Consider the following 12,543-nt stretch of genomic DNA (forward strand, 5'->3'; position numbering starts at 1 on the left):
TTTAAAATACAAATTCATACTCTAATAGTCACACAGCAAAATTTCTCAGATTTTTTTGGGCATGCTATTGATTTTTCTCCCAACAAGTATAAGGGGGGAAAAAGAATGGCATGTGAACCTGTTGGTTTTAGAGAAAAATAATTCACCTTTTTAAACTCCAGAAATACAGATTTTTTTTTTCTGGCTTAAAATTAATTTTCTGCCCCAAACCACATGTCCAAGTGAGGAAATGGGGGAAAAAAGACTAATTTTAAGTGAAGCAAGGTCTGAATATAACTCCCCTGAAGAGTTACAATGCAGAAGAACGCCCTGAGGCTGGTCAGATCAGTGAAGGATGCCCAACTGAAGGATGGGAGGGGAACATATTATCTTAACAATCTTGTTATTTTAAGTTGTAGCCAACTCAGAAAAGTTGTATTAGGTTCAGGTGTAGGACACAGAGGTTTCATTTGGATACAAAAGTCTCCCTGTAGCCTAAAAACTGGCAGTGAAAAACAATCTATTAATCTTAAAGTCTCTTAAGTTTTAAATACCTGGGGCAAAAGATTAAAGGAAGTCTTTTCCACATCATTTTTCTGCTGTTCCTCAAATCTTTTTACTAAATTTGATACAAATTCCTCTATTTCTTGATGATATTGCCTGCATGAGAGGACACAACAGTCAGAACCCAGAGTAAACACCGAACAGACTGAAATCTTACACATTATTAGAAGGTGTCAGGAGGGAATTCTGTTATCTTGCTTTTCAGAGGTTTAGCAAAACACTAAGTAACTAGAATACAGAGGAAGCCATTTCTTAGGAAAAAATATACACTGTTGCCGAGTTAACGGAATGATTATGAAAATCTAACTCAGTGTTCAGCATGGAGCAGGGGCAAACATTTGTGCTGTGAATAGATGGATTTTATTTATAAATTTTACATTTTTAAGTTTTGAATACATAATCCACTTAAGACATGGTTCAAAATCCAAAAGAAGGAAAGGGGTTACGTAAGGAAAAGCTTCCTTCCAGGCTATGTCCCAGCCACCTACCTCGGCCTCGCAAAGACAACCAAAGCATCCTTCCCTACCTTCCTCCCAGAGACTCCCTATGTACGTGTAAGGACACACCTATACGAATGTTAAACTGGAACAAAATTAAACCAAAATGCAACAGAAACACAAAATATACGGGACGACTACAGAGGTCTACTCTCCCCAGTTTTCTAGCTGTCAAGAGCCACGCTCATCGCTTATTCCTAGCAGTCGGCTCAGGAGGTGCGGACGGAGACCAAGCTAGGCTGAGTGGGGCAGCCAGCATGATCTTCACCAGACTTGATCTTTCAGGTCTGCTTAGCGCTGACATTCTAAGATTGCTGCAGACAAAACTGCAAATAAACGGTGCAGAAATTAGCTTGCCATGAGCAGATGCTGATTCAAATCCAATGGGGACAACAGTGCTAGTGCCCAGCACCCTGCTACTGCCACATTCACCATCAGGCGTCCCCACCCTTGAGTCTTGGGTTCCACCTGGGCCCAGACAGAGAAAGTAGGTAATGGGACCACCACACAGCTAACACTCTCTACATGGTTCCCATTACCTTCTTTACCTTGCCTAGAACCTGTAAGATAACAACAGATTCAGCCAGCCAGAGATGGAAGCCAGCTGTCTGAAATGTCTCTGACCGTGCTCCGAGGAAGGACAGGGCAAAGCCTCAAGCCATTTCAGGACATTCTAGCAAGCACTGCAGGAATGCACTGAGTCACCCTAGACCCAAACACGCTGGAAGGCCCGCAAAGGTCTCCCTGTCACACTCGTACACACAAAGTCATGTGGGTAAACCTTGAAGACAGCCAACAGGGTAAACTCAGTTACCTGATTCCGGGGTAGAACAGACTAACATTTCTTATTGCTGTGGGGGGCAGTTGTTGTGCTTATTAGAGGCTATCACAAGTGCTCATTTAGCTACCCAGAACTAGTTATTATTAGTATCCTGTTTTCCAGTGAGGAAACTGATAGCAGACAGGACTGTGACCTGCCCAGATTCACATATAGACAGCAGGGGACCAAATTCACATATAGAAAAAGTAGGGCCCAGATTCAAATTCATATTTATAGATGCTAATATCCTTGCTCTTAATCATGATTCCCTAGGCTTTAAGTAAAATGAAGATGGAATAAGTACAAATGAAAACAGCATACAGAAGACATTGTTTCATAAACATATTAATTCATTTTACATAGAAAACAGAAAATTACTTACTTTGAAATAACATTGTTCATAAATAGAATCTGTAATAAAGGTCCATCTAACTTAGTATTGTTCACCAATATTCCACTAAAACAGAAGTTAAAACATATTCTTAGAAGATTTTAAAGTAAAACCCATAAATGTATATATAAACACACAACTTTTATAATTATTAAGTACCAAAGATCACAGAATACTTTACAAATAAGATTAAGAACCACCAAGAACTCGTCTTTTTGAAAAAAAATAAAATAAATAAAAAATTTTGTTCATGGAATTTTACCTACTTTAATGATTTTACATAGAGGTATCCCTTACATATTTTAAAAAATATTTCACAAAAAATTTAAAACTGTAGTTAATCTTTCAGTTTCCAACCAAAAAAATTCCTTATCTAATGACTCTTTTTTTTTTTTATGATTTTATTTATTTATTTGACAGAGAGAGAGAGAGATCACAAGTAGGCAGAGAGGCAGGCAGATAGAGAGTGGGGGGAAGCAGGCCCTCTGCTGAGCAGAGAGCCTGATGTGGGGCTGGCTCAATCCCAGGACCCTGAGATCATGACCTGAGTGAAGGCAGAGTCTTAACCCACTGAGCCACCAAGGTGCCCCTAATGGCCCTTCTCTTTACAGACTGGGGGAAGGGAGCGTTTGGATAAACCAGCAGGTTACAAGAATGAAGAATGAAGAGATAGAGAAAACACAAGTAGACAGAGCAGCAAGCAGAGAGAGGAAGAGATATTTATTTACAGAGATAGAGAAAACACAAGTAGGCAGAGCAGCAAGCAGAGAGAGGAAGAAGCAGGCTCTCCATAGAGCAGGGAGCCCAATGCGGGGCTTAATCCCAGAACCCTGGGATCATGACCTGAGCCAAAGGCAGCTGCTTAACCGACTGAGCCACCCAGGCTCCCCAAGAATATATTACTAAAAGAATCAGAGTAAATTTAGCTTTGAAATATATAGGAAAATGAAACACTTTAAATGGATAGCCTCTTAGAGGGCAGAGTACATCAGCATTTCAAATCCCGGATACTAAAGCAGAGATATAAAAAGTATACTGTCGGGGCGCCTGAGTGGCTCAGTCGGTTAGGCGTCTGCCTTCAGCTCAGGTCATGATCCCTGGGACTGTGCTGCACACTGGGCTCCCTGCTCAGGGGGGAGCCCTACTTCGCCCTCTGCCTGCTGCTCCCATTGCTTGTGCACTTTCCCCGTCAAATTAATAAATAAAATCTTAAAAAAAAAAGTATATTGTTCCTGGGTTTGATTTTCAAATACTGCCAAAAAGGAAACAAACAAACAAAAGTAGAATGCGGCCTCCAAACCAGAACAAGATCCCGGTGGTAACCTGGACCAGCTGAGTCTTAAGATTCCTCCTCTCCCCACCTGCCTCCTATTCCTTTACCTTCGCAGCAAGTGAAGTAAGTCAGTCTGTATTTGGGATTGCTCGTGTCAAGAAACAAAAGTAAAACATGAAGAGATTCAGAAGTTTGTTTGAATTTGCACAAACTTCTCTTCTTAAAAATACACGATATTTGGGGGCGCCCGGGTGGCTCAGTCAGTTAAACAGTTGAGGATTGATATGGGCTCAGGTCATTACTTGGGAGTTGTGGGATTGGCCCCCACCACTCTCCAGGCGGAGAAGAGTCCCCCTGAGATTCTCTCCCTCCCTCTCCCCGTGCCCCTCCCACTGCTCACTCACTTATAGGCATGCATTCTCTCTCTCAAATAAATAAATGAAATTAAAAAAAAAAAAAAAACACAAGCATGATTTTCTGGAGGGCGCCTGGGTAGCACAGCTGATTAAGTGACCAACTCTTGGTTTTGGCTCAGGTCATGATCTCAGGGTTCTGGGAATCGAGCCCAAGGTAGGGCTGGAAGGGCTCGGCGCAGAGACACTCAGAGTGGAATTTGGTGAGGACTTTCTTTGCCTCTCCCAGCGGCCCGGGTGACGCCTAGGCACACAGGCTCTCTCACAAACTCTCTAAAATAAATAAATAAACCTTAAAAAAAAAAAATATATATATATATATGTTTCTAAAAACCACACACAATTGTATGGTCCTTAACTACAGACCAATTTGAGCAACAAAGAGAAAGACATTCAGTTGGAGAAAATTGAAAATGGGCTGAGCTGGGAGTGTTATTAAGAAAAATCATGCCGGGGCGCCTGGTGGCTCAGTGGGTTAAGCCTCCGCCTTCAGCTCAGGTCATGATCTCAAGGTCCTGGGATCGAGCCCTGCATTGGGCTCTCTGCTCAGCAGAGAGTCCGCTTCCCCATCTCTCTCTGCCTGCCTTTCTGCCTACTTGTGATCTGTCTGTCAAATAAATTTTAAAAATCTTAAAAAAAAAAAATCGTGCCATTTACTGGGATAGTGGTGTTGTGATTATGCATGACGAAGTTTTGCTTTTAAAGATTATTTGTGAGAGAGAGAGAGAGAGAGAGCATAAGCAGGCAGGGTGTCAGTCAGGCAGAGGCAAAGAGAGAAGCAGGCTCTCTGCCAAGCAAGGAGCCGGAATCGGAACTTGATCCCAGGACCCTGGCATCACGACCCGGGCTGAAGGCAGCTGCTTAACTGACTGAACCACCCAGGTGTCCCAAAGTCTTGCTTTTAAAAAGCTATATGCTGAACTATTTAGGGTAAAATGTGCATATAGGATGAAAACGTGTATTATATTATTCTTTTCTTTTTCCATACATTTGAAATTTTCCATAATATAAAGTTAAAAATGTTTATTGGACAAAAAAGGAAAGAAACAGGGTGCCTGGGTGGCTCAGTGGGTTGAGCCGCTGCCTTCGGCTCGGGTCATGATCTCAGGGTCCTGGGATCAAGTCCCGCATCGGGCTCTCTGCTCAGCAGGGAGCCCGCTTCCCTCTCTCTCTCTCTCTGCCTGCCTCTCCATCTACTTGTGATTTCTCTCTGTCAAATAAATAAATAAAATCTTTAAAAAAAAAAAAAAAAAAGGAAACTTCTGATCACGGCAGTTCCAAAAATAAGGATTAAACCAAGAGGCTTGGGGGTACAGATTTTATCTATATAATTTTATTTCGTTTTGTTTCTAAATTTTCTGTAGAGCACTTTATCAGTGTCTGACAACATGAAGAGCACTAATTCTAAAAAGAAAATTTTAATTTATTCCTTTTTGAGGATACTAATGGCTGTCTCATGTACTGGTAAAACCCATGACACGATCATTTAAACTCGAGTGATTATAACCCCTTCATAACTGAGCGTTTAAATTATCAACTCTATTAAAAAGTGTGCTCATCTAAGTTATCTTTTTTTTTTTTTTTTAAAATATATTTGACAGACAGAGATCACAAGCAGGCAGAGAGAGAGAGAGGAGGAAGCAGGCTCCCCGCAGAGCAGAGAGCCTGATGCGGGGCTCGATCCCAGGACCCTGGGATCATGACCCGAGCTGAAGGCAGGGGCTTTAACCCACTGAGCCACCCAGGCGCCCCTAAGTTATCTTTAAATACCAAAACAGGGGCGCCTGGGTGGCTCAGTGGGTTAAGCCGCTGCCTTCAGCTCGGGTCATGATCCCAGGGTCCTGGGATCGAGCCCCGCATCAGGCTCTCTGCTCAGCAGGGAGCCTGCTTCTTCCTCTCTCTCTCTGCCTGCCTCTCTGCCTACTTGTAATCTCTCTCTGTCAAATAAATAAATAAAATCTTTAAAAAATAATAATAATATAAATAAGTAAATCAATAAATACCAAAACAATTATGATTTTTTCAGGAATCCGAATTATATTCAATACATTTATTATCTAACCAGAAATAAGCTTAGATCCACAAAGTGTGCTCACATGGAGGAAGAAAGAATGTAGGGCATGGGGAGGTTTCCAAAAATTTTAAACCTTTAGTCACCAATGTGGCTAGTTACTTCAGCTGGTACCAGAGACAAAAAAAGGGCATGTGACACTGGTTCACAGCCCTCCAAATTCCAAAAGCTTGGTAATACCATTCCACATAATAAGTTCGTACTTTAATAAATATTTTAGATTTAGTAACCTGTGAAGTAATTGTATTAAGAAACCAGCATTTGCTCTTCTATCTCTTAAAGTCAGATGTCTGAATGCAAATCTACTCACTGCACTTTCTTCAAAAGCATACTAATTTCTCTTTTTCTAAAATGAAATTCTGCATCATTTCTATTTAGGAACAGTTTTGTTTTTTTTTAAAGATTTTATTTATTTATTTGCATAAGAGAGAGAGTGCACAGGCAGGCAGAGTGGCAGGCAGAGGTGGAGAGAGAAGCAGGCTCCCCACCCAGCAAGAAGCCCGACGCAGAACTTGATCCCAGCACCCTGGGATCATGACCCGAACTGAAGGCAGTGGCTTAACTGACTGAGTCACCCAGGCATCCCTAGGAACACATTTTAACTCTGTAAATAAACCTTCACCAAGAGTAATACTGTAATCTTAATTCTAACTTCCCAGAAATGTTTGTGGAATAAGAACAGCTAGGTTGGCAACTTGCCTGTTCTGAACATTAAGTCAAAATTTTCTGGATAGGGGCACCTGGGTGGCTCAGTTGGTTAAGCCACTGCCTTTGGCTCAGGTCATGATTCTAGAGTCCTGGGATCGAGTCCCACATCGGGATCCCTGCTCTGGAGGGAGCCTGCTTCTCCCTCTCCCTCTGCCTCTCCCCCTGCTTGTGCTCTCTCTCTTTCTGTCAAATAAATAAAATCTTTTAAAAAAACAAACAAATTTTTCTGGATATATTTCACAAATATTTTTATCTAGTTTAGTTAGTTTAAAAGTTATCCAGGTATAGAGCATAATGATTCAATAGTTGTATATGTTGTGGGCGCCTGGGTGGCTCAGTTGGTTGGTTGAGCAACAACTGCCTTCAGCTCAGGTCATGATCCCGAGTCCCTGATTAAATCCCACATCAGGCTCTCTGCTCGCCAGGGAGTCTGATTCTCCCCCTGACCTCTCTCCTCTCATGCTCTCTCCCTCATTCTCTCTCTCTCAAATAAATGAATAAAATCTTTTTTTTTTTTTAAAGATTTTATTTTATTTATTTGAGAGAGAGAGACAGTGAGAGAGAGAATGAGTGAGGAGAAGGTCAGAGAGCAAAGCAGACTCCCCATGGAGCTGGGAGCCTGATGTGGGACTCAATCCCGGGACTCCAGGATCACGCCCTGAGCTGGAGGCAGTCGTCCAACCAACTGCGCCACCCAAGCGTCCCTCTTTTTTTTTTTTTAAGATTTTATTTATTTATTTGTCAGAGAGACAGAGAGAGAGAGAGAGAGCGAGCGCGGGCGAGCACTGGCAGATGGAGGTAGAGGGAGAAGCAGGCTCCCCGCCGAGCAAGGAGCATCCCAAATGAATAAAATCTTAAAAAAAAAAATTTGTATAAGTTGTTTAATGATCACCGCAATAAATCTAGTTAACATCCCCCCAAAATAATTAAAAATTTAATGTACTTATGAGAATTCAAATTTTACCTCCAGAAATTAAAAATAAAGGATCATTACTGATTTCTTCAGAGAATGCTAAACAAAAACGATACAGAAGTCCTACTTTTTTTTTTTTACGAAGAAATTATAGCTAAATATTAAATATAAATAAAGAACAACAACAGTGTAGTATCTCATACCTTGGTCGAGTCAGAATGTTCAATTTTCTTTTAAGTTCTTGATGTTATTACTTGTTAAGAAATATAAGCCTTCATTAAATAGAATCGTAACTATCATAAAATTCAACTACTCACTCTTACTTTCGATGTCAGAATGTTACAAGCGTTAGAAGACCCACAAGTATTTTGAGGATGACACTTAACTGAGTTCCTGTTTTGTTGCATGGCTAGGCATTTAAACCTAAACATTAAAACAGTTTTCTCATCTCTTCCAACATAGATACTCTAAGACAGGATCATGTAGTTCAAAAGAGAGTAAGAGGGGCACCTGGATGGCTCAGTGGGTTAAAGCCTCTGCCTTCGGCTCAGGTCATGATCCCAGGGTCCTAGGATGGAGCCCCACATCAGGCTCTCTGCTCAGCACGGAGCCTGCTTCCTCCTCTCTCTCTGCCTACTTGTCATCTGACTGTCAAATAAATAAATAAAATCTTAAAAGAGAGAGTAACAGACTGAACCCAAAGTGTTATTCAACATACCCCATCAAAACCTAAACAGCAACTCATTTAAGAGCAAGCGGCATGGGGGCGCCTGGGTGGCTCAGCAGGTTAAGCATCTGACTTTTGATTTCGGCTCAGGTCACGATCTCAGGGTCCTGAGATTGAGCCCCAAAGGACTCCCCAATGATGATGGTGGAGCCTGCTAGAGGTTCTCTCCCCCTCTCCTGCCCTGCCTCTGCTCATTCATGCTCTCTCTCTCTCTCAAAATAATAATAGTAATAATAATAACAGTAATAATACAACAAAAAGAAAAATAAAGAGCATCATGATAAGTGATAAATACAGTGAAACAAACTGTTAAAGACGGAGAAACTAGGATAGAACTACGGATGTTCACGTACAATCCTTTCGTTTGAAATTTTACATATTAAAGGGCAAAGGAAAACATCATGAATAACATAATCAAACTTCAAAAGCCTTTAAAGATGATTTACCAACCGCTTTCAGTGTTTCACTTTAAACGGGAAACTATCTGAACCGAAATCATCTGCCCAGAGTTAAAAACCACCACCACCAAACACCTCTAAGAATGTAAACATCCATACTAACAACCCTTCCTAGGAAGGCTGTAATCATGTAACTAAGCCAAACGCAAACTCATTTGGCGCGTTTTTTTCCCAAGGCTTAGCAAAGCACCTTCACCACGGAAGGTATTTCAAAGTCGAAGAACTTTAAAATGAATCCCCAACCTCAGTCAGGCAATTAACCATTTCTCTCCGCATGCTTCACGTGCTTCAACTCCCAACTCCCGCATCCTAAGCCCATTAGCTTCTACCCCACTATAAATCACAGATAAGGTCTGAGGATCCGGCTATTTGCCTATAGACAACCACAGCAAGACGGCATCAACGTAAGCCTGGCTACAAAAAAAAAAAAAAAAAAAAAAAAAAAAAGAGAGAGAGAGAGAGAGAGAGAAAGAAAGAAAAAAAGAAACTGGATAAGGACTTCAGAAAGGAGGAGAGGAAGCAGTGACCAGCCTACGATCTGGCCGTCTTAAAAAATCCTAAAAACCAGTCCCAGCTTGGGGGGCGCGGGGAGCGCGTCTAGTCCGGGGTATGCGTCCCGACGGGGCACGGATCACCGGAGGGGAGAGGGTCGCGCCGGGGCCCCAGAGCAGCTTACGCAAGCCGAACCCTCGATTCTCCGCCCGCCTGCGGGGCCAGAGAGGGGTTATTCGGAATTCTGGCCCTCCTGGAATTTCCGCCCGCGCCCTCCCAGTCACGCCGCCTGCCGCACGCCGGTGACCGGGCCCAGGCAAACGGGAAGGATATTCTCGGCGCGGAGCTGCTCGATGGTTTCCTCGCACTGCCGAAGCCGCTCCCGCAGCTCCGCGTCGCCGACCCCATTCTCGTCCTCCTCGTCGCCGTCGTCGTCCTTGAAGCGGGTGTGAACGGGCTTCGGAATCGACTCCTCTGGGTGGTCAAACGCCTCGAACAGCTCTAGGTCGCCAAAATCCACCTCCGCCGCCATCTTGGGCTGTGGGTGAGATTCGAGAAGAGGCGGAGCTGGCCGCCCAGCCGGGGGCGAAGGTTGTAGGGCGGCACCGCTCGCTAGGGCTTGGGCCGCGCTAAGCCAGCCACCCTGTACGGTTTTCTCCTGACGCCGCCGAAGCTGCACAAGGGGCGGGCCACTCCGGAGAGACTACAACTCCCAGAATGCAGTGGCGTCTCTCAGCGCCACTTCCGAGATTGCTCCGGAGCATGGCATGCTGGGACATGTGGTTTCTAAGAGACAGTTAACTCATTGTTTGCATTGCATACTGGGATTGGTCCTTTTTAAACGTCCAGAAAGCCTGCATAGAACAGAATGTGTTAAAACAATATATATTGTCCCTGAGATGCGTCTCAGGCTGAAAAATCAGAACACGACCTATGTCTTATACCAGATTCTAGTGTGCGTGCTTAATTGCAACAGGAGAATAAGAAACACTAGTTTTTATCACAGATTACCTTTGTGATCAGTTTATTGAGCTTGTTGCACTTTTTCATGAAAAACTAGCTACATCAGACCGTTTTCGATTCGCCTGTTGCGGGTTTCGGTGGTTTCTCTCATTCCATCACTTATTCGTTCAATAACATTTATTTACCACGTTCAACGTATCAGAGCTCGAGGATGCAAGGGAGAGCAAAATAGCTAAGTTACTGCTCTGGTGGAACCTACAGGCTAGCAAAAGAAACAGACAAGATCACTGTAACTGCTCCTGCTCTTGGGTCCAGGTGGATGCTGATAGGTGTCCATCATATTTTAAAAATATGTGAAGGGACGCCTGTGTGGCTCAGTCGGTTAAGTGTCTGGCTTCCGCTAGGGTCATGATCCAGTAACGCACCCGGCTCGGCCGGGAGCCTGCTTCTCCTTCCGCCTGCCGCTCCCTAGCTTGTGCTCCCTCACTCTCATTCTCTGACAAATAAATAAAATATTTTAAATTAAAAAAAAAAAAAGTGAAATAAAAACACAGAAAGTTACGGTATGTAATGATTTACTTTGACAGAATCTGTGGGAATTTGTGAACTAGGACCTGAGGTTTGAACTGAAACATTGTTAGAAGGGCAAAGTTGGTGAGAGCACCGATGATGGACTGAAGAGCATCCTCCTTGGAAGAAATCTGGCTGTGAAATGAAAAGAGAGAGGAGCACAATGAGGCTGGTACATTAGGCCAGTGCACACACCAAGTTTAGGGATCCTCTCTCCATCCCCCAAATTCGGAAATCATTTCAACATTTTAAAGAGGTTCATGACCCACACATTTTCATTTTAGTAAGATAGTCTTGATTGCATGATAGAAACATGATTACAAATCCTGCAAAAGTAAAATTCCAAATCTAGAAGACTGATAAGTTTTTGCAGTCGAACTAATAAATATTGGGATTAGTGGAGTGGAAATGGTGGACAGTTGTTTAAAGATTTTATTTATTTATTTATCAGAGAGAGAGGGAGAGAGAGCGAGCACAGGCAGACAGAGGCAGGCAGAGGCAGAGGGAGAAGCAGGCTCCCCAAGGAGCCCGATGTGGGACTCGATCCCAGGCGCTGGGATCATGACCTGAGCCGAAGGCAGCTGCTTAACCAACTGAGCCACCCAGGCATCCCTGGACAGTTGTTTAGAAGTAGTAAATAGAAGATAAAATTTAAGCAACAGCTAATTGGAGGGTTGGATACAGGAAATGAGAGTAAACAGGTAATGAATATTTCTCGAGATTCTGACTTAAGTACCTGAATAGGGGCACCTGGGTGAATCAGTCAGTTGCGCCATTGGCTCAGGTCATGATCCCGGGGTCCTGGGATCAAGCCCCACATCAGGCTCCCTGCTCAGTGGGGAGACTGCTTCTTCCCCTCCTTGTGCTGTCAATTATTTATATACATATATAAGTGTATATATACATATATGAAAAACTGGTTGAATAAATGACCAATGATAAATCATTTATCAATAATAAATGATCAATGGATACGGACCAGGTTTGGTAGCAATGAGGGAAGTTATGTGGTACCTTGAGGCAATTTTATCCTCAGAGGCAAGAGAGAAGCAACTGTAATGGTGAAAGACATTTTTTGAGGCATTTTTGTTATTCACTGTTTTTTTTTTTTAAAGATTTTATTTGACAGAGAGCACGAGAGACCACAAGTAGGCAGAGAGGCAGGCAGAGAGAGGGGGAAACAGGCTCCCTGCCGAGCAGGGAGCCTGATGCAGGGCTCGATCCCAGGACCCTGAGATCATGACCTGAGCCAAAGGCAGAGGGTTAACTCACTTAGCCATCCGGGTGCCCTGATTTTTTTTTTTTTTTTGAAAGATTTTGTTTAGAGAGAGCACGGGAGTCGGGGTAAGGGATGGGGGCGAGGGAGGCAGAGGGAGAGAATCTCAAGCAGACTCAGCACTGTGTGTGGAGACTGATGTGGGGCTTGATCTTACAACCCTGAGATCATGACTTGAGATGAAACCAAGAGTAGGACACTCACCTGACTGAGCTACCCAGGCGCCCCTACATATTGATAAATTGAAAGTAAAATCTGGGATGCCTGGGTGGCACAGTTGGTTAAGCGGCTGCCTTCGGCTCAAGTCATGATCCCAGCGTCCTGGGATCGAGTCCCGCATTGGGCTCCTTGCTTGGCGGGGAGCCTGCTTCTCCCTCTGCCTCTGCCTGCCACTCTGTCTGCCTGTGCTTGCTCTCGCTTCTCTCTCT

At 43.5% G+C, this 12,543-nt stretch overlaps 1 protein-coding gene and 1 non-coding gene across 2 annotated transcripts in view; both read right to left on the minus strand.

The window, feature by feature from the left end:
- Window positions 1-9,963, minus strand: part of ZCCHC8 (zinc finger CCHC-type containing 8) — a 28,433-nt gene extending 18,470 nt beyond the window's left edge. Inside the window, exons 1-4 of the mRNA XM_044243434.1 lie at window positions 9,640-9,963; window positions 7,833-7,875; window positions 2,243-2,317; window positions 534-639 (exon numbers count right to left, since the gene is read on the minus strand). Coding sequence (XP_044099369.1) covers window positions 534-639; window positions 2,243-2,317; window positions 7,833-7,875; window positions 9,640-9,838 — 423 coding nt within the window. The 5' untranslated portion in view covers window positions 9,839-9,963. The remainder of the gene's footprint in view (window positions 1-533; window positions 640-2,242; window positions 2,318-7,832; window positions 7,876-9,639) is intronic.
- LOC122903893 lies at window positions 1,643-1,776 on the minus strand. Its single transcript, XR_006384094.1, has one exon. It is a non-coding gene; the product is annotated as a small nucleolar RNA SNORA9 (small nucleolar RNA).
- Window positions 9,964-12,543: the final 2,580 nt, after the last annotated feature.

The sequence above is a fragment of the Neovison vison genome, chromosome 3 (genome assembly GCF_020171115.1).
Source record: "Neovison vison isolate M4711 chromosome 3, ASM_NN_V1, whole genome shotgun sequence".
NCBI lineage: Eukaryota > Metazoa > Chordata > Mammalia > Carnivora > Mustelidae > Neogale > Neogale vison.